The following is a 25,896-nucleotide window of genomic DNA, read 5'->3' on the forward strand; positions in this document are numbered from 1 at the left end:
CAGGAAAACAGGGATAAAGGTGATAGCACGCTCACAACACGCTTCCACTCTGAAATAAAAGAATTTGACTTTAGCACGCTTAAAGCGCGTTCAGGAGCACACTTCATTAGTAAACTCTTTAGTTTGGTTGGACACACTAGGAACAATAAGCGTGCACACACTAACAATGCAGTCAAACAAAGAAGCGTGTTAAACTTCGAAAACAAAAGATGGCGAAATAGCACAGCAAGCTTAAAGGGCGATACTTTCAAATACTGTGCTGAAAGAGTTTTGGGCAAAGAGAACACTGGCGAACATTGCGGTTGCTCATCGATCAACACAATTACTTACCGTTTATTTACCGCAACCGCAATTGAAATGAAGTGTGTCGGTCAAGTGTGTGTAAAAAATAACAGTACTGCAATTTCCCGGATTTGATTGTAACTCGTCCTTGTATTTGTTGTTGTGTTGCCGTTTCGACAGAAGGCGAGATTCAGTTGTCATGTTTATCTGTCTTGTGAAGCACAATTCTTGCCGCCGCTTCAATTAAAAAGAAATTAAATTATAAACATTGAACAGTAAATCTGACCTCTCATGAGAAAAACCGTTCGCTTGCCATGTGTTATCCGTTCAAGATAGGATGCCGTTCGAACGGTTGCTGCTATCTGTTCACGACAAAAAAATCAGCCGTTCAAACGTCAAGGGGAATCCGATCAGATTCAGCTTTTCGTGACGCTTTACATTTGCACAATGTTCAAATCAAAACAAACAATTCCACATACAAAGGTCCCGGTTTTGTCACAGAACCTTTCTTTGTTGGCGTTATTGCTTGGCAGATGTCAAGATGTTTGTTGTTCTTTTCACGTTTGGTACACAGAAATCGACGAACAAGATGCCAAAACAAAACAACTTGCTTTTACGCACTTTTGGACTCCGGGACGTCAATTCACGCCGTTTCCCAGTCTGCTTCGTTTCCATCTAGCCGAAAAGGAAAAATTGATCGCGAACCCCCAGTATCTATGAATTCAGAACTAACCGAAAAAAGTTACCGTTACAAAACGGATGAAAATAAATTATGAACCAACAAAAAGCAAAGGCATCCGTGTCTGTAAAGTTATTTTGTTCGCGAATGAAATTTGAGACGTTCCCAACTCGTTGCCTAGCACGTGACCAAAATCTTCCCACTAGCGGTGGTAAAATTGCTCTTCTCGAACGAACCGAACTAAACTATCCAAATATGACTACAACAGGGTTTAGTTTTTTATGGCTTACACTTTACATTGGAAAACTTAACTTTAGTTGCATCATTTAACTTCCCAACACGTGTAACCAACGCCGTATGCGTACAGAGAGAGTTGAGAATCAGAGACAGCAACTTTTTCTTTGGCTGTATTTCTTTCTAAAGGAAGGAAGGTGATCAGTTTGTTTAAAAATGTTCAACTTGTGTTTGAAGTTATCCAGAATAATAGTGTCTTTTGTTCGTTGTCCAACAAGGATGCCAAGTTTTTCTCCCGTTCTTTGTCGCTCGTTATTAATTGTTGCTAATTTAGAAGCGTTTAGAGTAAAATAATAAAATTCCAACTTTTTGGAGAGCGAGATCGCAAACTTTCTGCCGTGTTCCTTTTAGCTCTAGCTTGTTCTAGCGTGTTCTAGCGTGCTAACTCACACACTAAGCGTGTTACGGTTAGCACGCTAATCAAAACAAAAGGTTTAGCATGTTAACATCGAAACAAATCGTTGTGTGTCCTTCATTGTGCTAAGAATTAAATATGCGCATAAAGCGTGTCTTATGACACACTAAGTGTGCTGTGTTAGCGTGTTGTGAGCGTGCTATCACCTTTATCCCTGTTTTCCCGTGGAGGGTCACATAATTATACAGAACGACAAAAATACGCCATGTTCTCAATATGTGAATATTACTTTCATATGCAAAAATTACATTATCACATATATAGAAACTCTTTATCGCCGATGAACTTTTGTGTTGTACCGACTGTTTTGACTGACTAAAAAACACAAGAACTAATTTTTTTGAAGGCGGAATACACGCAAGCCACTCATAACATACGCCCACCCAATGTTTATCATTTTAAAATCTATCATCCCAGTACAAGGTCGACTACGAGATTGTCTAAATACCACATTACTTGACAAAACATACCATTAATTCTTTTGTTAGATTAAGCGTGTAAAAGGAAGTTGTTACTGAAAGAGTTTTGGGCAAAGAGGACATTGGCGAACATTGCTGGTTGATCGAGTTAAGATGGGAGTGAAATTCAGTAAGATGCTCACGGACGAGGCAAACATGGCTATCGTCGACATATCTGTACGAAAACAAAAAGTCCGAAGTACAACACGTGGTGGACGCACTCAAAACCAATGGTTACAAGGACCAATTCTTAAAAAGCTGCCAAAGAACCAAACCACCTAAAGCATTAAATCAGGCCCAAAATAATCAGCCACAAAGCCACAGAGGCTTTGTTACTCTGCCATATTTTCAAGGAATCTCTGAAAAAATTGCAAGAACCTTAGGACAATTCGACGTAAATGTTGCTCATAAACCCGTCAAGACGGTTGGTTTGATCCTGAAGAAACCGAAGGACAAATTCGATCAAGACCTGTCAACTGGTGTCGTGTATAAAATCAATTGTAAAAACTGTGAAAAACTTTACATCGGTCAAACATCCAGAGCACTGAGATCCAGAACAAAAGAACACAAAAGAGCCGTCCTCACATGTGACAAGAACTCTCTTTTGGCGCAACATTGTATGAAAAACAACCACGAATTTGATTTTAATAATGTCAAGGTCATAGACCGCTGTCCCTCGTGGTCGCGTGGATTGTTCTTGGAAGCGTGGCATTCCATTCGCGAACCGAACTCAATTAATGACCACGCACATATTCCAGACATTTACAAAATGCTAAATTAATCCCTAGCGAGTTCCTCACATTCTTATAAACATCTCATTTACATTTAGACGCCGTTAACATTCATTTCACCACTGAAGAAGGTTATAGTATTTTAGCCGAAACGTCTATTTTAAGATTTTTAAGTCAGTGACAACAACTTTAAGATTTTATTCAAGTATTATGATTGAGAAAAGTAAATCAACTAAAATTCCTTTCGTCGTTCCTCCCTTTGATTTGTCAATTTTGTTTTAGTTAGTTCTCAAACAAGACATCAAGTGCTTTCTATCAGTCTTGGAAGACTTACCTCAAGTACTAGTTTTCCGCAGAACAAGCTAAGGTGGTAAAGAGCGACAATGGTTTTAGAGTGCACTCTTGTCCGGCTCACCTCAAAGTGACAAAAAGTTTATGTTACTTTGAAGTCATTTTCCGATGATAACGGGATGCACTGATAGCCAATCTGTCATATCGGGCTATATCTTTTTCGGGATATCAAGCCGATTATTTACGTCAATGTGCAGTAATAACATTATCGTTTCAACAACATTTACAGGAGTCTTTCTACAAAGCATCGGTCGGCTTATTTGTCCACGCTTAACCTTTGTCCAATGTTTCGGCCGCAATACTCCCGCGGTGTTGAGTCGTCTTTCACAAAAGTTTCCGACAGTTTCAAGGTAACATGTCCTAATTGCCGCTTTGTTTTGTCTTTTTTTTGATAACATCCTGGGAAGTTGGAGTTTATAGTGTTTAGACTTGAACGATTTACCGAGGTATCAGAGTTTACTTAGCTAGGTAAACATTTTCCGTGTGTAAACGCCAACTGATTCTTTGGTAAATGTCGTAAAAGACAAAAGAAACTTAACCGAGGTAAAAGTTGTAATTACCCTGTGATCGGGCATGGTTACGGTTGATAACCAAGGTCAAGATGACAGATATATCCGCTTGTGGCGGCGTAATATTCCCCGCAGTGAGCAGATTGTACGATTGTCGACAAAGCAAAGCGTCTTTTTTCCAGTTTTGACTAGGCGAACATGACAGATAACGTGAAAAGACTGGATCGATCTTCTTACATCGAACAATCCGTCACGTAAAGAGAGCATTTTATTTTTCTTTCTCAGTATTATTTACAACTTTCTCTAGATAAACTTCGATGCTATGTTGTGTAATTATTGTCGATATACTTTGCCACCAGGAAGGATGCTGCATATATAACGTATCCATGCATACTCTGGGTATGATCAAGCAGCTGAATTTTCGCCGCAATATTATGGAATGAGGTCCTCGCCTATGAAAATGATGGCACCTCAATTTGCTCCTGTTCGACTGCGGTGGGATCCTCGTCCAAGTTCGATTTCATGAGGTTGATAATGCAGCGCGCGCGAATGTGGAAAGATCAACATGAGTTATTTGAGCCGGTATAAACACTGTACGAATGTACCAAGGTTAAGTAACTTGACCTTAGTAACTGTTTACCTTGGTAAAAGCTCAAATGTAAACATACCTTCTTAAGCGGCTCAACTTTTACTGGTACTTTAAGCTGTAAATGCGCGATATCCTGTTGACACCTCCTTGAATACTTCGAGGTGGCGTATCAAAAGGCCGAAGTTGTAATGCGTAATTAACGTTGTTGTATTTTGATCATGACCAGTCATATCCGGCTTTAGGCGAGTCAGAAATAGTATAAAGCTTGATGTGACGAACAATGATATGTACTCAGACAGAAGAGCACAGTGACTGAAGGGATTGAAGTACAGAGAATAAGCTTGTTTCGACAAAGTGGTTTCAAAACGTTATTGATCTAGTTTAATGTAGAGATAATGACGTTCAATCACATAGCATTTATTCTTAATCACCCAGTGACAATATTTTTGTTTGTCCAGGTGACCTTTGTGTTTATTGCCGGCTCTTTAACAACCTGGACTTGTCGGTCTTTCAAAAGTGTTTTGGAACTCCCATTCAAATTTTTGCTCCACAGTGGAACCCAGCCTTACGGTCACCTCGTTATTACAACCACTTTTTTGTGTCCCGACGAAATGACCAAACATTTTCTCATAAGAAAACCCTGTTAATGCGGTCACTTCGTTAATACGGCCAATGGCAACATTCTGGAATCCCAACCTGTATAATCCTTTATAATTATATACCCCGTTTGTACGGCCACTCTAACCAGTTATCATGTATGTTCATCTTTCCATTGTTAATATTGTATGTAGTGATTGAAGTTTCAATTTTTAAAAATTATATCTGCATTCGGAATGCTTATTAAAGAACAGTTATTTAGAATTGCAATTGTAATATATCTGTTAGCTTCTGCTGTAAATATGTTACTTAATTTGGACCAGTCACGAAATTTGACCCTACCCCGTTAATACCGCCAAATATTGGCATGGTTGGTGACCAACGGGGTTCCACTTTACTAAGACACATCAAAAGTCTGCCAGCTTTGGTTTCTCAGGAAGTCAGAAAATAATTTAAATTGGCGGAAAAGTTATCCAAATGTTGACACAATACGCCCAAGAATTATAAGCATAACGACGAATTTTGTCTCAATTGAAAGATGATTTGCGGCTTAACCTGGATGCAAAAATGCGTTAGGTCTGGCAATGACCCTGAGATGAAGAAACACAGTCGTCAAATCAAAACTTCCACCAGCGAAATAAAAAAAGTGTTGGTATTCAAAATTCCGGTTCCTCCTTTTCGGCCGAGGGTAAATGTGCTTAGCGTCAAAAGATACGACGAGCGTGCATAGAGCTTTTACATGACATTCAAGTCTTCTCCCGAGTCAACAAGATACCAAGAATATAAATAAATGGCACTGAATTAAAAAAAAAAAAAAGAAAAAAAACTTCAGTTCGGTCGATATTAGCCTGTGATGTTTTTCCCTCGAACCTCCTATCGCGGTATATTGACGAATGAACCCATGTCTCATGCAATGATTAAAATTACACAAGCTAATGGGCTAATGTTCTTCAAGCGGGCAAACAGAAACTTAATGCCCTCTCGTCTAGGCTGTAACACGTTGGTACGTTATTATTTTATGGTCTTTTAGAAAACCAGGCAACTGCTTCCATTCATAAACAGAAAATTATCACATTCGCCGGTGATCTTTTGAGGCAATGTGCTTGACAAGCCATGACCGTAAAGGTCCCTGTATGGATGCACTTCATGTTCTTTTGCTCCTACACGCGCCCAACTTTTACGCTTCCACACGTACCCAGGCTAAAACATCGTACGTTGGCATAAACACATAAGTAATCCAGTTGTGTGATTCGAATGACGAAAACAAACATTTCCATTACTGACTTCTCGTGTTGCACGCTCTCAGCCAATAATTAATAAAGGTCTCAAGGACAATTTTGCTCTTCTCCAGCCTAACTGACTCCCCATGCCCGCTAATAATCTATAAGTGCTTTTTCGAAATAGCTTCTATGCACAAAGAAGACTGTCTGAATTACTCGTAGCATTAGTCATTGATTTTGAAAGGATCTCGTTCTCAACCTCAAACAAATGACTTCCAAAGTCGAATCACTATTGCAAATGAAATAGGACAAGCTGGGTAGTAAATTGATACACAGTAGTAGGTGTCTGATCAGAATTATAAGAAAGAGGGGCAGGTCTATTACTTCGAAACTTGCAGTACTTTAAAATTAAGAAGGGTTTTGACCGGGCAAAAGGGGACAGAATCATCCCGAGTAATTAGGATATCAAATGGCCGTATACACTGTATATCGAGTTATCTGTATCGGGATGTCAGGCCGCTCGCTTACGTAAAATGCAAAACAATTAGATTTTTTATAACATTTACGGTGTGTCGCCAGTTCGTACAATGCACACAATTTTTGACTGAAAGATCAGGATGTCATTGTTCAGATTTGGCCTTTCTCTTTGTTGAACATTAACCGCAACACTTCCGTGGTGACTGAAGCCTTACACAAACGTTTGCGGTATGTAATCGACTGCGCCGTTGTACAGTTGTTGTATTTTGATCAGCCATTTGCTTCAGTCATGACATCTGTAGCAAACAGTCTAACGCTTGGTGTGTATTGATTTTGCTATGAACGCAATGAAAGCTGATTGGAGAGATCGAAAATACAATTAATAATTTCCATAGGACCATCCACGGTTTTCTTTTTTTCCGCCAGCAGAGGCTGCTTTCAAGGAAGTGGATTTCAAAACGTTATCTGACCTGCGATAATACAGTGAAACGCCCTTCAATCTCTTAGCATTTATTCCTAAGCATTCAGTGACAAAATTTTGTTCGTCCAGTTGGCTTGTACGGGTTCTCCAAAACGCTCAATATTTCTGTCTTTCAAAACTCTTTAGAAACTTCCCTTCAAATTTTCGTTTAAGCGCCTATGCAGGCGCTATAGTGGGTCAAACGTCTTTTGCTTTAAAAAAGGCACGAGCCGCGCTTGTGTGATTCGAATGGAGAAAACTAACACTTCCCGTAACGTACATCACTGACTTCTCGCGTTCTACACTATCAGTATTAGAGAAGGCAATAAATGATAACAAAAGGTCCTAAAGAAAATTTTGCACTCAGTTCAATGCTAATTGAATCATGAAACTGAACCTTATAGGTGCTGTTTCAAAATGGCTTCTGTGCACAAAGGAAAATGTCTGAATTACCCGTAGGTCATTGATTTCAAAAAAGATCTCTTTAGCCACTAAAAGTTATTATATGGGTTTAGATCAGATGGGCACTGACATAGTTACCCTATGCTAATAAGGCAAAATTTTGACCCAATTTGATCTAAGCTCTCGTTAGTGACCAACCACCTAGGCTTCATGTTTTGGGTGGTCGTTTACGGAAGGTTCGACTGTACCACTCAGGCGTAACACAAGCACAAGTATTTGGTTTATTTATTGGCGGCACCCTGCAACGATCCAAACGAATGAGTTGCCAGTAATCGGATACCCGTGTTTGCGAAAAGAACTCTGGGATCGTCAGGAGGCAAACATTGAAAGTCGCTAGAAGGAAATGTATGGCGAAAAGTTGTTTCGACGCCCAAAAACATGGTTTTGGGGAAAGATCAACGCTTTTTCGCCGTTGTTTTATCGCAAATGGATTTTGGCAATGTTGACCTAGTTAGACTTGATTTCCAAGAGCTTGCACCATATTTCCGAGTTCCAGGGAGTTGAAAGTAACTCCCGAAAGCCTTCTCCTTCATCAAAATCGACAGGGGAAAAATAATCGCAAGCTTGGTTATGTGCATGCTGGCCGAAATATAGCTTACTCAGACACTGCAAAGAAACAGAGTCCGGCCTGCGTAAACTTTGAGTTCGCCCTTCTTAGATTTGATTTCACATTCCAAGAGCCTGGACCATATTTCCGAGTTCCAGGGACTTGAAACTAACTCGAGAAGATATTGTCCTTCAGTGAAATCGACAAGCGAAAAGTAATAGAAATCTTTGTTATGTGCATGGTGGCCGAAATATAGCTTACCCACGTTGTCACATGGTAATCCGATCTAATTATTTTAGGGAGTTTGCATTGCAATATACTCAGTTTCTCTCCTCTAGGCCTACTAACACTACGGGACTAGATGTTAAAGAAGGTAATTAAAACTCACACAAAGGCCTGTCCCCACTACACCCGAGAGATTTGAAAACGCTGGCTTGCTGTTTAGTGTGGACTAAAAACACTAAGAACGGTGTTTTTCGAAAACGATGTGGACGCTATAATCATATGATTTCCCTGCCCGCGTTTTCCTCAAACACAAATCCAAAATGACCGCTGATTATTGCATTTTCAAATTATTTTTCCGGCGTAGTGCGGATGGAAAATATCCCGTTTTTTCTCCGGCGCGGTGTGGACGGGGCCAATCGCAAGCCAGGAGCAACAATGCGAGACCGACGTCGTCAAGACACTTTACAAAATACTCTTTTAATAGTACACGGAGACAAGCCATTTGTATTGATAAGTCGTGTTTCAATTTTCAGTTTAGTGGCCCCAAGCATTATCAAGCAAAAAAATCTTTGGAAGAAGACGATTTCTGCGAAAGATCAAGCACTTTTTTTCAGTAATTCGGTTAATGAACAATATCTGATCGTTCGTGAAGTTTCATTAGTTTAAAGCCAGTCTTTGGTACAATCAGGAGCCATAATCGGGGACGGAGACCGTAAGTCTTGGGATCCGCGCGCACCTATGATATGGGACAATTTTTCTATTTTTAGAACAAATTGCGTCATCCTGACGTCATATATCCGCGCACGTGTCGGGGGCTCTCGCGTGGATGTTGTCACGTTGAGTGATCAAATGGTGAGCAGTCGTGAGAGATGCGAGATTCTCATGCAGATTTTTTCACAGCGATGGCAGGGAACAAGGCAGGGAATAAGAACCAGGACTCTTATATGTAGTTTTATGCTCTGAGCTAATGAAAAGGTGAGTTTTTTTCCGCGCTGTAAATGAATAATATCTGCTCGCGCTAGTTGTACGCGAAAGTTCTTGCGTCTGTTCTGTGAAGAAAAGTTATGTAAGAGAACTCTTTACTCTGGTATCGAGTTAATTTGTGAGTTTCCCAAAAAATGCTTAATCATAACCAAACCCTGTTTTAGACAGTTTCTTATGGTTTCTGTTTATTTGGCGAGTTTGCAAAAGTTTTTGAAAGGAAAGTCTGACGCGTGCAATCAGTAACTCATTTGCATGGTGCAGCGCGTGCTCTTTCAAGTCCGAGTCGGTGTTTTCAATTGTCAACAAACCTTGACAAAGATTTATTTCGTGGTCTTTTGTGCCGAGATGCTGCAGCAATTTTCACCAACGCCAAAAGGCTACTAATATCATGTGTGTTTCTTTAACATAGTGAAATTTTACACGGCGAAAATAAAACAAACAAGGAGTTTTGATAACTCAACCAAAAAAAATCAAAATCGTTATTCGAGTTGATTAAAGAAAGCGTCATTGTAATTTTGCTGATTATTTCTGCTGTATTCACATATTGTCAGCTAAGCCTTTGATATGTTCTCAAACATTTATCAACCTTAAACGTATTTAAAAACTAGAGATATTATATTAGTTCGATGTACGTTTTCACACGAAAGTAGGGAAGTCCAATTTGTCATGTTTTACTGACTGTACAAAACACGCATCGGCGGGCGCTCTTATTCATCGACAACAGACAATTTATTGGATTTTTACACAAACAAAACTGAGCAGCATCTACAGACATAAACTTTATTGTCACTTATTGGGCCTTGATAAAATATCAAGCGTTGCTTACAATTCAGGCGAAACTCAAACTTGCAATTATTATTTTTTTTTTTCACTGTTCGGTCGAGATAGACTCTGGCGAAATCCTCGCAAGCGTGTGGCAAGAGGAGGGAAACTTTGAAGTTCTGAAACGCTGCTATATCTACATATATCCAACTATTTTTTCGCTGTGCTTTGGAAAAGCTGTTAATCTTCAACATATGTGAAACTTACAGGAGCTAAGAGCTCTTGTAAAACAAAACTAAAAGAAGCAGCTGAACACAACTTGGTCAGTGATATCATAAAGCGGCACATAGCTAAATTCGACACACTCAAACTGGAGCAGCTTCAGACGACGAAAATACTGAAGTAAAATTCCAACAGACATGAACATATTGAGTTGTGGGCCAAAAGTATCAATGTATCATTTCGGGAATTTCGGACGCCATTTCCCCGCGCTACATCCGCAAAAATCCTCGCAGCATAAACGCGCGTGTGCCGCAGGCGATGGCGCAATTTGTTCTAAAAATAGAAAAATTGTCCCATATCCCTGGGTAGGGACAGCCCCAATACCAGAAATAGCGCGCGCTTACGGACTCCGTCCCCGATTATGGCTCCTGCTAAAACATGATACGGGAATTAAGTAACCTATGGCGCGATACATTCAACCAAACTTTGCGGGATGAGGTTCGAAAATTTCTTGGTGTCGAATGGATCGCGACGGGTCCGAACCGGCGGTGTCGTACAACAAGGTACATGCACACAAACTGACGGAAATATAATTGCAATTTTTATTTGTATATCTTTATAAACATAAACTAAAAATATTCTGTTTCTCTAAGATATACATTGTAAAACGGGTGAAGGCTAAAACACTGTGTAACTGAACTTTACAAACTTTACAATTTATCCTGGTGTAAAAACTCGTCTGTCTTCAGATTAAAAAAATATATATATCAAATCAGGAGCCATAGTCGTCCCCGATTATGGCTCCTGGTCAAACTTACATGCTATGGATGAATAATTTTTTTCCAATATTCTCTTACTAAAAGTTTACGAACCATATCCAATGTACAAGCTATGGATGACTCATTTCATTCACAATATTTTCTTAGGTTTTCCAACCTTCAGTTATTAGCTTACAAACCTTACTAAATTCTTCACATCTTTTAAATTAACCACGTACATATATTAATTTAGTGTCAATGGCATAAATGCTCTTCCAAGTATATAAACATCCTATCCGGGCAATATAAGTTACGAATTAGATCCTTTTCTAATCAAAATATTCAATATTTTCATTTTAATTTCAGTCGCATAGCCACGTACAAAATGAAATAATACTTTATAAGTTTTAACGTCACTGTTCTTAGACGGAAAAAATAGTTCTTCAATTCAACATATGGAGCTTTTTGAATAAGTTACATGCAAAATCCTTTAAATAATCAAAATATTAAGAAATGAATTGTTCAGTCGCAGATTTTGAATGCACGCAGCTTATTAAAATGTTTCTAAAACAAAGCTTCCATTCGTTATGTTTACTTATAACTTTGTTGTTGTAATTTTGCCGTAGATTATAATCACTTTTGTTCCTTTTTCACAATTTGTCAAATCTCCCGGGAGGAATGAGTCCATCTCACAACTTATCTGGAGTTCCTTCCACCAATACTGTTCAAAGATAACAAGATCACAGTGAATGACAGTTTTAGTTTAGCAAAAGGAAAAACTGTAGGCGTTAACTGAACATTAGATCTAGACCTCTATGACTTCCTCTGATTTTAAAAAAGAAAAATAAATCCGTTTTTCTACTGTTTCTGTTGTCGAGGAACTATCGCCTGGTAGTTGGTCCCCCAGAAATTTAAGCGACGTCTCGAGGGCAAATACGCTAGCTTTAAGTCCTGTCCGAACGGGAAATGTTTGGAAACTAAACGCGATCAAACATTGTTTTGTGACCAAACTGATGTTGAAGTTATATTGAATGGCCAAACGATATCAAATATGTTTGATCACCGTCCAAAGGAACAAAATGTGTCACAATGTTTGACCAAATGTTTGTCGTCCCTCAAATGTTATCAAACAAGTTCAAACACGACCAAAGAAGGTGTCCAAACGGGAATTGTATGGTCACCGAAAATTGATCAGTTGATTGTGTTTGATCGTCAAACATTTTCCGTTTGGACAGGGCTACCATCAGACGTCCGATAGTTCCCAAACGTACACACAATATTGTTTATTGCAACGTAACAACGTCCCAAAAGTAACAAGCCCGAAAGGTTACTACTCCGAAAGTAAGGAGGGTCGTTACTTTGGGAAGTTTGCGACCGCTTACATGATGACAGACAACATAGTGAATACAAAAATAATCGCCATTCTGGACGTGAAACTGGTACTTACAAAGTCTTTCTTCGTCTACGTCATCATCATCATCATCATCGTCATCATCATCGTCATCATCATCGTCATCATCATCGTCATCATCGTCGTCGTCGTCGTCGTCGTCGTCGTCGCCGCCGTCGTCGTCGCCGTCGTCGCCGTCGTCGTCGTGGTCTTGGTCGTCATCGGCATTATCGTAATCCTCACGTGGATGAATATCCATTCCTGTTATAATTACCATAATTATAATTTCCATAACACCACGGTCCAGCATGGATGTTCTAATCAAAATAATGATCATGGCCTCTCGTATCCAGTCAGCAGGTGCCTTTCAACTCTGCAGTGCATGTACTGAAAGGAAAATAAAACTAAAATGAACTTTGTCGACATTTAGGTCTTTGTTAGACATTCAGGTCTTCTCATATAAAGACTATAAGTTTGTGGTTGAATTTAGAGCCGAGTACCCGTCGGACAGCGCAAATATTAGCTGAACCCCTGGACACGGCAGCATTGCCCGACAGGAAATCGAACCAAAGAATCACAATTCAGCTGGTCCAGTTTTTACTCGGGCTTCCGTAGGAGAGCCCAAGTCATAAAATGCAAGCGTTTTGGTCGCCAAAAGGGGGTTCATGGTCCCATGAGTTTCATGCACAGACCATGGAAACTGGGGCACGAGAAACGCGACATTGCTCGCTCTTCGTGACAGAACGCAGTGTTTTGCGAAGAAGGTTTTGGTGAGAATCGCGCCTTATACTCGTTTTCGGAAAGGGTCGGTCCACGAATTATATAGCTTCAGTGAAAGCCAGCCAGGTAAGCAAAGGTCAAGCTCGAGACGGTCTCGTGACATACCAACTGAGCCGATGGCGGTATGAGTTCAAACTAAGAAAACACTGACAAATAATGGGCAGTCAGTGACTGCATGAGGGGGGTGAATAGGTTTTCGGATCGACGGATATGGCCTTAAAAAGCGCACGTATTGTGGATTTTTGCGGTAAATCGAGCGGATTCGCGGATTTTGAAAACGCAGTGGATCGTGGATCAGCTGTGAATTTTGGCGCGGATTCCGGATTGTGCCTGTCTGGATGTTCTTATAGGAAATTTGGATCATAGATCTCTCTTCATCCCTGGTCGGTATGCTAATGAGTTATTTCAAATTATTTCTTTTTTCAAACGAAGCTCATTAAAATTCAAGAGTGAGACTGTCATTGGAATTGTACTGTGTTATAGTCATCAAGCATGTTGCCCTCTTTACCATTTGTGCGAAATTAACAATGGCATTCACATTTACCAGTTTGCCTTTGAACTTTTACACTTCTGTTTCCGGATGCGGTAGTGGTGTCGGATTTGAACAAAAATATTGGCGGATCGACGGATTTGGCGAAAAAAGGCACGGATCGGCGGATTTGCATACCCCTATTCAACCCCCTCCTGCATGTGGCTACAGCTGTTATTATTTAGAACATTGCAGTAAAACAAGTCATACTGCGATAAAAAGAGCTTAATACGGAAACGTTTTGGATTGGTAGCTCATTAAAAACATGCGACTTGTTTCTTACACCGCGCAATATATGTCGATCTCCAAATTTGTAAAGATAAGACTTTCGGTAACTTGAATTAAATTTCTTACCTCCAAGTTAGTTGGCTTTCTAGTAGGGTGCAAGAAAAAAAAATAACGTGTGATTTTGGAGGCAAATCGTGTGGGAAAATTAAGACTTCTATTGTGCGGGGAATTGTGCGGAATTATTGACGAACCAATGTTAACGTTCTTGCCAAGTCCTAATTAAAATCTGAGTTGACGATAGTTAAGCCAAATTTATTTCACTAGTAGTTCAAATATATTTAGCAGTCTTAGCAATCGCCAATTCTTTTAGAAAACTGTGTCTGAGTGCCAAAGAAAATCATGTTGCGTGACATGAACTAGACGAGTATGAAACCAAAATAAATAGCAAAACAGAATGCCGCATCTCCCCTTATAAATGAGTTCCTTTTTAAAAGTATTGCTGCCTTGATTCAATAAAAATATGTAGCTTAAATATTTGTTCATAAACTGCGTTAAGGGTCGCAAATTCTCGGAAGTTATCCGCAAAAAACACAACTTGAAAGTTTATGCAAATTAAGTGCAATGCAATTTGCGCCTTGTAGTGGGACTTGTTTTCGCGAAGGAGTTTATCTATTCGCTCTCCAAAGGAGATAGGACTCTTGAAAAGGGTTTAAGATCGCAGCACGACAAAGATGCTCAGCTGTACAATTTACTCGGATCGCCCCGACCAGTACAATTTCTGCTAGCATGCAAATGTCATCGCCATAAGTTGTAAAAAGACTTGGAAAATTCTTTACAAACAAGTTTTCCATAAATGCGTAGAACAGCTGCCTTTCATTCTTGAACCAAAATGGTTTAAATACACAACTTGCGATTGGATTAGGAGGATACTCAACGAAGCAACTTGAATAATAAATATCTAAGCGGAACTCTTGTGCTGAAATATCCTGATTCTTTAATTTGTTTTTACTGTGTCCAATACGCGATTTCGTAAAGTACGATTTGATACTGTGGTACGAAGCCCGGGTAAACGCTCTTAGAGCGTCTAGTTTCTGTTAACCAGAGGACCACCCCAGTGAGTTTATGACTTACCCGTTGTAGCAATGGCTAATTTTATCCTTTTTGGGATCAGTGTACGGATGTAGCAGTTCCTAGCTTTTTTCCTGTCCTTTTTATACCCTCATATTACTGAAATAAGTTAACAAGCCTTTAATTCTATGTTCATAAACCTTTTCCCGGCTGAAACTGATCTTTCATTCCAAGGACAACCTTCTTTTCCATCAGTGATTCCGTTCATTGAAAAGTATACATATTTTGTCGGTTGAGACTTCTTTGCCCTCGTTTTACAAGTGCGCGTTTTACATGTGCGCGTTTTACAAGTCTGCGTTTTACTAGTCCGCGTTTTGCAAGTCTGCGATTTACTAGTCTGCGTCTTACTAGTCCGCGTTTTACTAGTCCGCGTTTTACTAGTCCGCGTTTTACTAGTCCGCGTTTTACCAGTCCGCGTTTTACCAGTTCGCGTTTCAAAAGTTCAGTTCAGTCCAGTCCAGTCCGCGAAATAAAGTATGCCAACAAGGGAAGGTATCCGGTTTATGCCACCCACAAAGCGTTGTGAAATGTCAAGTATTTTTTTATCAGCTAATGTTGCGCAGTGTGAAAACAACACCCGTCAAGTAACAGGAACGTATCATAGGGAACTATACCTTTTTCAACAGGAGAATATTAAAAGGAAGGCACTGAGATATTGTTTCAGCAGACTGCATGACATAGCAAAGGAACTGTTAACGCTTTCTGACTTGCTTTCCTGCAAACCACTGACAACACGCTCTAGACATTAAGAGCCCACCCATCTGGCAGCATCATAGATTCAATTGAACGATGAATTGTATCTCATGTTTTATGAACTGTTTTTACGAATTTCGTTAAAAGAGCTCAGTTGTATCAGTTTTATAGAACTTTTTTTGCTCCCCGAAAGTAACGACCCCTCGAAAACTAAACGAGGTTCAAAGGCTGCTAATTCCGAAAGTAACGACCCTCGTTACTTTCGGAAGTTTACAGTATATCTGTTCTGAATACTCAATTTATTTACAGAATAAAATTGTCGAAACAGCATTTATATTGAATTACGATGTAGGAAAATATTGATTTAGTTGGCGTGGGGACAATTTCTGCCCCTGATTGCAGTGTAATGGAGCACTTTTCCTTTCAGCTAGTACTGGGCGACAATCAAAGGTTGTTTTTAGCATACAACTTTATTCAAGTATAAAAATACTGTAGTTGTAGTCAGGCATAGTAATAAAATCTTAAAAGTTGTTGTCACTGACTTAAAAATCTTAAAATAGACGTTTCGGCTAAAAAACTATAACCTTCTTCAGGGATGAAATGAATGTTAACGGCGTCTAAATGTAAATGAGATGTTTATAAGAATGTGAGGAACTCGCTAGGGATTAATTTAGCATTTTGTAAATGTCTGGAATATGTGCGTGGTCATTAATTGAGTTCGGTTCGCGAATGGAATGCCACGCTTCCAAGAACAATCTACGCGACCACAAGGGACAGCGGTCTATGACCTTGACATTATTAAAATCAAATTCGTGGTTGTTTTTCATACAATGTTGCGCCAAAAGAGAGTTCTTGTCACATGTGAAGACGGCTCTTTTGTGTTCTTTTGTTCTGGATCTCAGTGCTCTGGATGTTTGACCGATGTAAAGTTTTTCACAGTTTTTACAATTGATTTTATACACGACACCAGTTGACAGGTCTTGATCGAATTTGTCCTTCGGTTTCTTCAGGATCAAACCAACCGTCTTGACGGGTTTATGAGCAACATTTACGTCGAATTGTCCTAAGGTTCTTGCAATTTTTTCAGAGATTCCTTGAAAATATGGCAGAGTAACAAAGCCTCTGTGGCTTTGTGGCTGATTATTTTGGGGCTGATTTAATGCTTTAGGTGGTTTGGTTCTTTGGCAGCTTTTTAAGAATTGGTCCTTGTAACCATTGGTTTTGAGTGCGTCCACCACGTGTTGTACTTCGGACTTTTTGTTTTCGTACAGATATGTCGACGATAGCCATGTTTGCCTCGCCCGTGAGCATCTTACTGAATTTCACTCATATCTTAACTCAATCAACCAGCACATCAAATTCGCAGTCGAAGAAGGGAGTGATAGATCCATCGCATTCCTCGACATGAAGACAACTAGAAATACTGATGGATCAATTAAAACCAGTGTTTACTGAAAAGCAACCCATACCGACAAGTGTCTCCATTTCAACTCTCACCACCCTTTGCAACACAAGCGCTCAGTGGCCACAACCCTTCTTGACAGAGCAAAGAATACTGATTCCGTCGACTGACGAAGACAAAAAGTCCTCCACTTTGCCAGATGTTTGCGCAACATTTCCGCGGACCTGAGTCGCCTGTCACAAAAGTTTCCGACAGTTTTAAGGTAACATTCTTATTGCCGTTTTGTTTCGGAGGCCGGTTTGATAGTGTCGCCAGTAAGTCGGAGTTTATAATTTCTTGAACAATAAATAAACATTATGCCAATAACCGAAAGCATAATGTTATTTTATAGCGAGGCACTTTTTATTTCTTATCAGTTTGCGGGTTGTGCTCTAATCTGGTAACAATGGAAGTCTCCTGTCCAATGAAAAATGGGCGCGTGTCAAAGTTAAGTACAAAAGGTTGATTATCTCGTACATGCGGCCCCTTTCTACTATTGCCATCATCGCAAGAAAAACTTTTCTGCTTTTTAGCGTTCAGACGAATTTGTTCTTTTTCCCTCCACCTCCCCGGTCACCGACCTGCAGACTGTCAACATATCTTATGTAGTATTTTACTTTCGTTTTTAGTGGTGGCGAAAGTTTTAACCCCACCTTTCCTGAAGAGATTTTAATCTTTGTTTGTAACCTTAGTTTCAATTAAACTCGTCACATTTGTGGCCACTTATCCCAAACGATTTGTTTCTATTGTCGTCTACCTATCTCTCCAGCAAACTAGTGCGACGCCTTGCGGAGCTCTCGATGTCTCATGTTTACGAATGACTCAAGATAAAATAGTGATACTTTTTAGCTTTTAATGGGCGATAATCTTTAGACACCCGTTAAGTACCGCTTCAGACAAATAAGATCTGTTCGTGAGCGGTAAACGGAAACGGTACTCGACCAAAACACTTCAAAATCGGTAAAACGGTAAACTCTAAACGGCATAAAACTCTCTAAAAGGCACAACAACTGCTCACTGGAAACTGTCTAAAACTCTGCCGATAAACGTCCACGCAACTTAAATTCGTAAGCGCAACTAACGTACGCGTAACTTAAATTCAAAATGTGTCCGTGCGCGTGCGCGCTATTCGCGCGTCAGGCCACTTCGGAACTGTCTTCTTAACAAGATCGATCGAGCTTGTAACGCGGCAATAAAGTGGATTTAAAACGTTATTAATCTACAAAGATAGTGACGTTCAATCACGTATTATTTCAGTTGTTATTCACCCAGTGAATACACATTTGCATAAAAACGCGAGCAGTCCACTTCTGTGTTTCGAATGACGAAAACAAACATTTCCATTTATACTGACTTCTACCGTTCCAGCCTCCGATTTGAACCAGGCATTAAGGAAGCCAATAAATAATACCTTAAGTTCCTAAAGAATATTTTGCTCTTCTCCAGTGCAAACTGAATCATGAAACCGAGCATCTGACATCATCTATAAATGCTGTTTCAAAATGAACTGTAATTTAAATTTATCCCTGTTTTGTCGAACTATCCGATTTTTCGAACCAAACTTACCAATGTGGTCACGCTGGTTAAAAATTAATATAAGCTTTCCGCAACAAACTTTGTGGTGATCCTTATGAGGGCTCTAGATAATGAAAGATGAATCTTCTAAGCAATTCATATCTCCTCGAGTGGCAGTTCATGGATTCAATTTGGAGTCAATTTGTCCACTGTCTGTGAGTGCTTTTATCATAATCATTATCCATGTCATAAACCTTGGATGACATGGATAATTAAGCAGTGAAGGATAATTGTTTATTTTGGCATCTTGTCATCTACAGGCGTCGATATATCTTAGCAGTCGGCGAGCGAAGGAGTGATATTGTACGCGCCCTATTTCAAAATGATTAGTTGCCGTGCAAACAAACCCAAATTAAACGCAAAGAGTTAATTCTCAGCTAAGCTGATGATAAACTTCAAGTTACAGTTTTAACCTATTAGCACCTTGTTAAGATCATTCATTAATCTTTTGTGACTGGAGGGTGGCCCAAAATTAAACAGCAAGCATCTTTTAGAAAGCCTGCTATGAGATTAATTAGCCGGACAGTTGCCTCAGGGCACTTTTTTTCACGGCACATCTAAAAGCATTCCGATGTGCGTGATTACCTTTACTTAGGATGCATCAACGCCGTGTTTACATTGTTTGAGCTCTCTACGTGTAAACAGAGCATACATGACCTATATTATTTGGTTTATTTATAACCACACTGCAACGATCCAAATTGGAGCAAGATGATAAGGAAGGCCTTCACTATCCTCTTTATAAAATAAACTTCCCGGAAACATTACCGAAATGAAATCGAAATTAAGTCGCCTTCTCGATAATTTAGCCTGAAAACAAGCTCACGTTTGGGGAGCAGGTCTACGCGGACTCGTACCCGCTTCCAGTCACCGTTTCGCTCTTCGCCGCCCGCGCGCGTGACCCCAAGGTGAGACTGTTCAAAGACTAGGGCGTGATTATTAAACATCTCTAAACGTATAGGTATACATATCACAAATATTTGCGTAAACTTGAAGTAATCCCCGCTTTGTAATGATTCATAACGAAGTTTCCAAAAACTGAAACCGAAAGCTGGCCGTTGCGGTAATTTTACTAAACATGATATAGTTGAGAAAATATTACCGCTGTTGAACCAAGACATTTAACTTTCTCATTACTCTCATGGCAACATTATATTGTAAGTATTGTTTGACAAATTTAAAGCTATTTGTTTTTCACAGCCTAATCAACTGACACAGTTCTTAGCGATCACTAAAGGATTTACTGTGCTAGACATATTTAAAAAGGAATAACAACTTAACTGACCGGCTAATACCTCTCGGTTGGAATTTCCAAGCTTACCTTAGAGTCGTATCGTGTTCAACGTTGACCAGTCAAACGCCAACTGCTAGATGCTAGCTCAAGCTGTATGTATGTCAACCACAAACCAATGAATATCAAAGGCGGCGAATCACTAATGCAAATAAAATAGGACAAGCTGTGTAAACACCCGAGCGTTAGCAATCACGATGATCCCACAAAGTGTCAAGTCAATAATCTTATATCGTCAATCCTATTGTTTTGGTGTCACACGTTTGCTTTATACTTCCGGGGTACAACTCAACAAAGCTTCCTACTAAACCAATTATAAACATCCAAACGTCTTATTTAATCACCACCTGTCAGTTGGGACACTCCAAGGTAGTCTTAATTTTAAAAAGGCTTGATCCGTCTTTCACTTCAAATTCGATTTGATTCCATCTTATTTCAGATAATTGCCATGTAAGTGACCTGCGTGCCCTCTGCGCATTCATCCTTGTAGCGCGGTGTGTGTTTATCAGTGTTGGGAACGAAACATTTACCCTCAGAAACTGCTCTATCAACTTTGCCCAGCATTAAGTACGTGTTTATAGCATTCAGTAATAAGTTTGCTTTCCAAAAGGCTGCAAATTAACAACTAGTGGCGCTTTTGTTGCGTCTCCTTGAAAGGGTGCTATTGAGCAGAAATAATTTGCCTTTTTTTCTGTTAGCTCAAGAGCCAGCTTATCTTATGCAAGTAAAGTGAATCAAATCTCCAAGGGAGGCAAAGAGCAGTTTGAAAACTCAGGCAGTTCGAGGAAGCGGGGAGAAAATTACAGTGTTCGACTGACAGGAGGGAAAAAACCTTTGGTTCGAGGTTCGAAAAATCGAGGATTCGATAATTCGACATTCCACTATACCAAGAGACTACCAGGTCGTACTCAGTCTCTTGACTGTACAGTGTTTACCGGCTTTCAGGACCGCTTGGTTTACATTGAATTAATCTAAACCAGATTTAATTATCTCCTTCTAGTGGACTGTTTATACCAGAATGTCGTTTCCTAAGGGCTATCTTTAAAACGAGGAACGGGAAATCGGGGAAAAGGAATGGGGAACGGGGAACGGAGAACGGGGAATCTTTAAAATAGGGAATCTTTAAAAGCGGGAATCTTTAAAATGGGGAATCTTTAAAAGCGGGAATCTTTAAACTGGGGAATCTTTAAAAGCGGGAATCTTTAAAATGGGGAATCTTTAAAACGGGGAATCTTTAAAAGCGGGAATCTTTAAAACGGGGAATCTTTAAAAGCGGGAATCTTTAAAATGGGGAATCTTTAAAAGCGGGAATCTTTAAAATCGGGAATCTTTAAAATGGGGAAATCTTTAAAATCGGGAATCGTTAAAATGGGAAATCTTTAACAGCGGGAATCTTTATAATGGGGAATCTTTAAAAGCGGGAATCTTTAAAACGGGGAATCTTTAAAAGCGGGAATCTTTAAAATCGGGAATCTTTAAAAGCGGGAATCTTTAAAACGAGGAATCTTTAAAATCGGGAATCTTTAAAATGGGGAATCTTTAACAGCGGGAATCTTTAAAATGGGGAATATTTAATAGCGTTAATCTTTACCGAAAAGTGAACGAGAATCTCTCAGTTTCCAACCGAAAGCTATTTATTCTGTCACATGTATCAGCTCAACAGGTACAGAGGCAGTTGTGGAATTTATTCATTGTAATTATATTGCACGCTATTAAAGCACATCGGTTTAGCGGGATAGTGGAGCGGTTCAAATCTCGATTCTCACTCTTTGAGATCCGCTAGACCGACCAAAGAATCGAACCGCCCGGATTTATCTTAGCTCCGGACTGTGACGTTTTTAAATTGAGTTTCGCAGCGATGGATATTCGTCGCAGCCTTATCATGTGCTAATGGAAGGACTTACGACTTAACGATCTGGTATTCACATGACGTCGCTAAAATTCAAACTACAAAACTATTAATCATCCTGAGATTTTATTTTCATGATGTGTAAGAGCAGCTGAAAACTAATATTCATACATATTTTCGCTCCAAGTGGGTTCGTTTTGTAATAGACTACGCTTGAATTTCTAAGCTTTTGCGTGACGCGGCATTTACATGACGGGCAAGAAAGCTGTCATGTTCAGTGGTTAAAAGAGTGACTTATTTCGGGGAATTTGGCTATCTGAACAGTTCATGTATTAGAAAAGTATTATTTGTAAAATGTTTTTGAGTTCCTGAGTTCCGGCCGCCATCCGGATGGGCGCCAGCATGGCGTCTCCATCACAATCTCTATAAATTTGGGTAAAAAAGTTCTCCGCATATCTTGCGTAAGAAACATTGCTGTGACCTGAATCTTGGCGAAAGTCTTTGCATATTTACCTTCTTTCTCTTCAAGATTCTGGACTTTATCATTTGAACTGTTTTGATTTTGATTTTGATTTATTTTGAACGGCGTGACACTGAAAACCAGCAATAAAGTAATTCGATGCTCGATGCCCGAACGATGTGGTGGCGAATTTCGCGTATAATCCGTCATTGTGTGCTTATAATGACACCTCTTTCTACGCCATGCAGTCATGCGAAGACAATTTCAAAGTGCCCATTGCATTCACTTTAAAGAAGAAAGAATCGGTCGCTTTGAAGGTCTTCCACAGTTTAAGTGGAATGATCTCGACGAACAAGATGTGATAGGGGAAGGGTCGTTTGGAGCCGTTTTTATCACAAAAACCAGGAACAAGGACAGAAAGTCGAAACAGTGGTTGACAAGAAATCACCCGCTTTCAAAGATTCCCGCTTAAAAAAGATTCCCCATTTTAAAGATTCCCGCTTTTAAAAATTCCCCATTTTAAAGATTCCCCATTTTAAAGATTCCCCATTTTAAAGATTCCCGCTCTTAAAGATTCCCCATTTTAAAGATTCCCGCTTTTAAAGATATCCCGTTTTAAAGATTCCTGCTTTTAAAGATTCCCCATTTTAAAGATTCCCCGTTCCCCGTTCCCCGTTCTCCCTTTCCATTCCGCGATTTCCCGTTCGTCGTTTTAAAGATAGCCTTTCCTAAGTCTTTTACCAAGATTCCTCATATTTCAAAGCTAAGCGTTGTAGCTAAATCATGCCAGGTCAATGCTCGTGACATTAAAATAATCCTTTTTGTTTGGGGAGGACATAACTAAACTTTATAGTGAGTTTTTAAGCCACAGATGGGTGATAACCCGTTTAACCCTTGACGATAAATTCATGGGAGCTGTATCAAGATTCAAGATTCTGTTTATTTGCCTTTTTACCCAATATATTAATTATTTACAAGAGATTACTTTGATAATCGATCTCTTGTAATTTATAAATATTTCAATGTTTGGCGAGGTGACCTCAAGAAACCACCAGGCTTATAATTGAATCATGGTTTATCATTTTAAAATCTACTATCCCAGTGCAACGTCGACTGCAACGAGATCATCTCAATAACAGATCAGCAAACATGACCGCAAAACACAAACCATCGTTCATTATGAGCTTCCTTTTATACGCTGAATCTAATCAGGAAATTGTTTTGAATGTTCAGTTTATTAGTATCTTCCCGCTAATTGCGTTTTAAACTCAGGTTTTTTTTTTTTTTTAACCTTATATGTATACAACATAAGCTAACATAACTGAAATTGACAAGATGTCTTGAGGCTCAAATCACAGCACAATTTGCGACTGTCTCCCGTTTTTGGCGACTTAGGCGCGATACTGGTTCCGTGGCTTGCAACTTCGTACAAAGTGTTTTTCCTGCCTTTGGAACTTTTGTGTTTTTTCTCTTGGTTTTAGCGACTGTTTTGACTGAGGGAAAAACCAGAAGAAGTAATTTTTATCAAGGCAGTGTACTCAACGCAAGCCAATCCGTAACATACGCCAACACAATGTTAATCATTTTAAAATCTATTATTCCAGTACAAGGTCGGCTACGAGATCGTCTAAGTAACAGATTAATACCTGACAACACCAACCATATACACTGCAAAGTTGCGATTCCCAAATTGTGTGAAATTCAATTTTTGAAAAAGTTCTTTGCCATCGGATTTCCATACAAACACTGTAATTTCTGACCGCTTTGCCTACCCGTCAAGATGGCATCGAAAACCGTGATAAGGCTTATTGGCTTTCTACATATACAATGTATACAAGATCAGTATAAAGAGGTCAGCTTATCAGTCAGCTTATTAACCGCGCGGCCATGGGCCGAGCGCGGTTCTAGGTTTACCCGTGGTTTATTTTTTTTTTTAACCGCGCGGCCATGGGCCGAGCGCGGTTCATGGTTTACCCGTGGTTTTTTTAACCGCGCGGCCATGGGCCGAGCGCGGTTCATGGTTTACCCGTGGTTTTTTTTTTTTCGACTTCGGTGCGAGCAGACCCAAGCTTCCACTCGGCCAAATTTGGAGTCACGCAGCCTGTGATGTTTACTCGCCAAAAGCTGTTGAAACAATAAATCTCATCTTTCGCGGGAATAAATTAAAAACCCAGCGCTCGTCAAAAATTATATTTTTTCACCAGAAATTTAGCTCGGAACATATACATATTTATATTTGTTTGAATCGTCGATGAAATGACCTTTTCCGGATATTTTTTCCTTCGGGGTCAACCGAAACCTCAGATTACAAAATCACGCCGAACCCACATGTTGCAAAAAAATCTCTTCAAAACCCTGACTTCGAAGCGATGTAACACTTCAGCGTTAATAGCTACCACACATCGGCAGGCGGTAAATCTATTCCTTAACAATCCAGCTTTATCGTGTTAAAATTTCAGCGAAATCGAACAAAACCAGAATTAATTAGAATTTTTTTGTGACCTCACTCCCCAGACTTGTCCTAACAAAGGAAGCAACGGTCGCCCATAGCAACCGAAAGACACGAACATAACAAAGCCGACGTTTCGGCCAAAAAACTCCACAATTATCGCCTGAGAGTTTAAACTTGAATGGGAACATCTTTTTCGAACCTTTTTCAACTGATTTAGACGAAAGACTGGCCTCGGCGGGCTACAAAAACGACAAAGAGAAAAAACAGAACAAGACAGCAGAACAAGCCGATAATATTTCATCGCATGGCTTTCGACACGAAAACGAAAATACAGCTTACTTCTGGATAAATTCAGCCTTAGAAGCCAGCAACCGGTCCCAAATTACTTTCTGTATCCTTACAAATGTCCTGATTTCCATCTCCGAAAGATTTTGCCCCAATTTTGAGCAAATAAACATTTCGCCGGCGGCGACCGCCATTACGGTGGCTTGCATACTAAATTAGCTAACTTGACAAAATTCTCCCGAGGGGGGCGGATACGACAAATTTGGTGAGAATCAAAAGTAACGCCAATTTTCTGTCACGTTTTCAATCTGTGGTCACTGGAGTGACCAAAATCGATACATCGGTCGGGATAGGGTTTTTTTATGACTTGTGTGACTACTTTGCTAGCCCTTTACTCGTGGAAAACACCAATTAAATTTAATCATGACTTTTAAGAAAGAAAGCTGTTGTTAATAGTGTTATTATTGTGTCGTTGATATCGTTAATGCCCATACATATCCCGAAGAAAGTTCTAGATTAAGACCATTAAGTCATCGGAGATTTGTCAAAGGCTACCACTGATGGTGCAATAATACAGTTTGTGTTGATCAAGTGATGTGATGTCTACAGTAAGAAAAGAATCATCAATGACTGCTTTGGAATGTGCACTGCGTTCCGACGGTAGTGCTAAGCGAACAGTTAAATTTTAAAAGCGCGGTTATAAGATCTAACAGATCTTCTTGTTTTTTTCGACTTCGGTGCGAGCAGACCCAAGCTTCCACTCGGCCAAATTT

The 25,896-nt window shown here is 39.7% G+C and overlaps 1 protein-coding gene and 1 long non-coding RNA gene across 3 annotated transcripts in view; both read right to left on the reverse strand.

Annotated features, from left to right (window-relative positions):
- Nucleotides 1-25,896, reverse strand: part of LOC110048073 (uncharacterized) — a 249,869-nt gene that overhangs the window by 114,319 nt on the left and 109,654 nt on the right. The gene's annotated exons all lie outside the window — the stretch shown is intronic.
- On the reverse strand, nt 11,618-12,788 carry LOC149101337 (uncharacterized). The gene is made up of 2 exons (XM_089276399.1): nt 12,381-12,788; nt 11,618-11,743 (listed from the first exon to the last, which is right to left on the reverse strand). Exons 1-2 carry the CDS (start codon nt 12,747-12,749, stop codon nt 11,618-11,620), a joined length of 495 nt encoding a protein of 164 aa, XP_089132525.1. The 5' UTR covers nt 12,750-12,788.

The sequence above is a fragment of the Orbicella faveolata genome, unplaced genomic scaffold (assembly GCF_042242905.1).
Source record: "Orbicella faveolata isolate gen_17 unplaced genomic scaffold, um_ofav_v1 contig_4, whole genome shotgun sequence".
Classification (NCBI taxonomy): domain Eukaryota; kingdom Metazoa; phylum Cnidaria; class Anthozoa; order Scleractinia; family Merulinidae; genus Orbicella; species Orbicella faveolata.

Bases quoted from the DNA above. Each gene is read 5' to 3' on its own strand.
- LOC149101337 (XM_089276399.1), bottom strand. From the start codon at position 12,749: ATGATCATTATTTTGATTAGAACATCCATGCTGGACCGTGGTGTTATG. The intron at 11,744-12,380 runs GTAACGACCCTC...ATCTTTGAACAG, and splicing joins GCGGTCGCAAACTTCCCAAA to TATTGGTGGAAGGAACTCCA.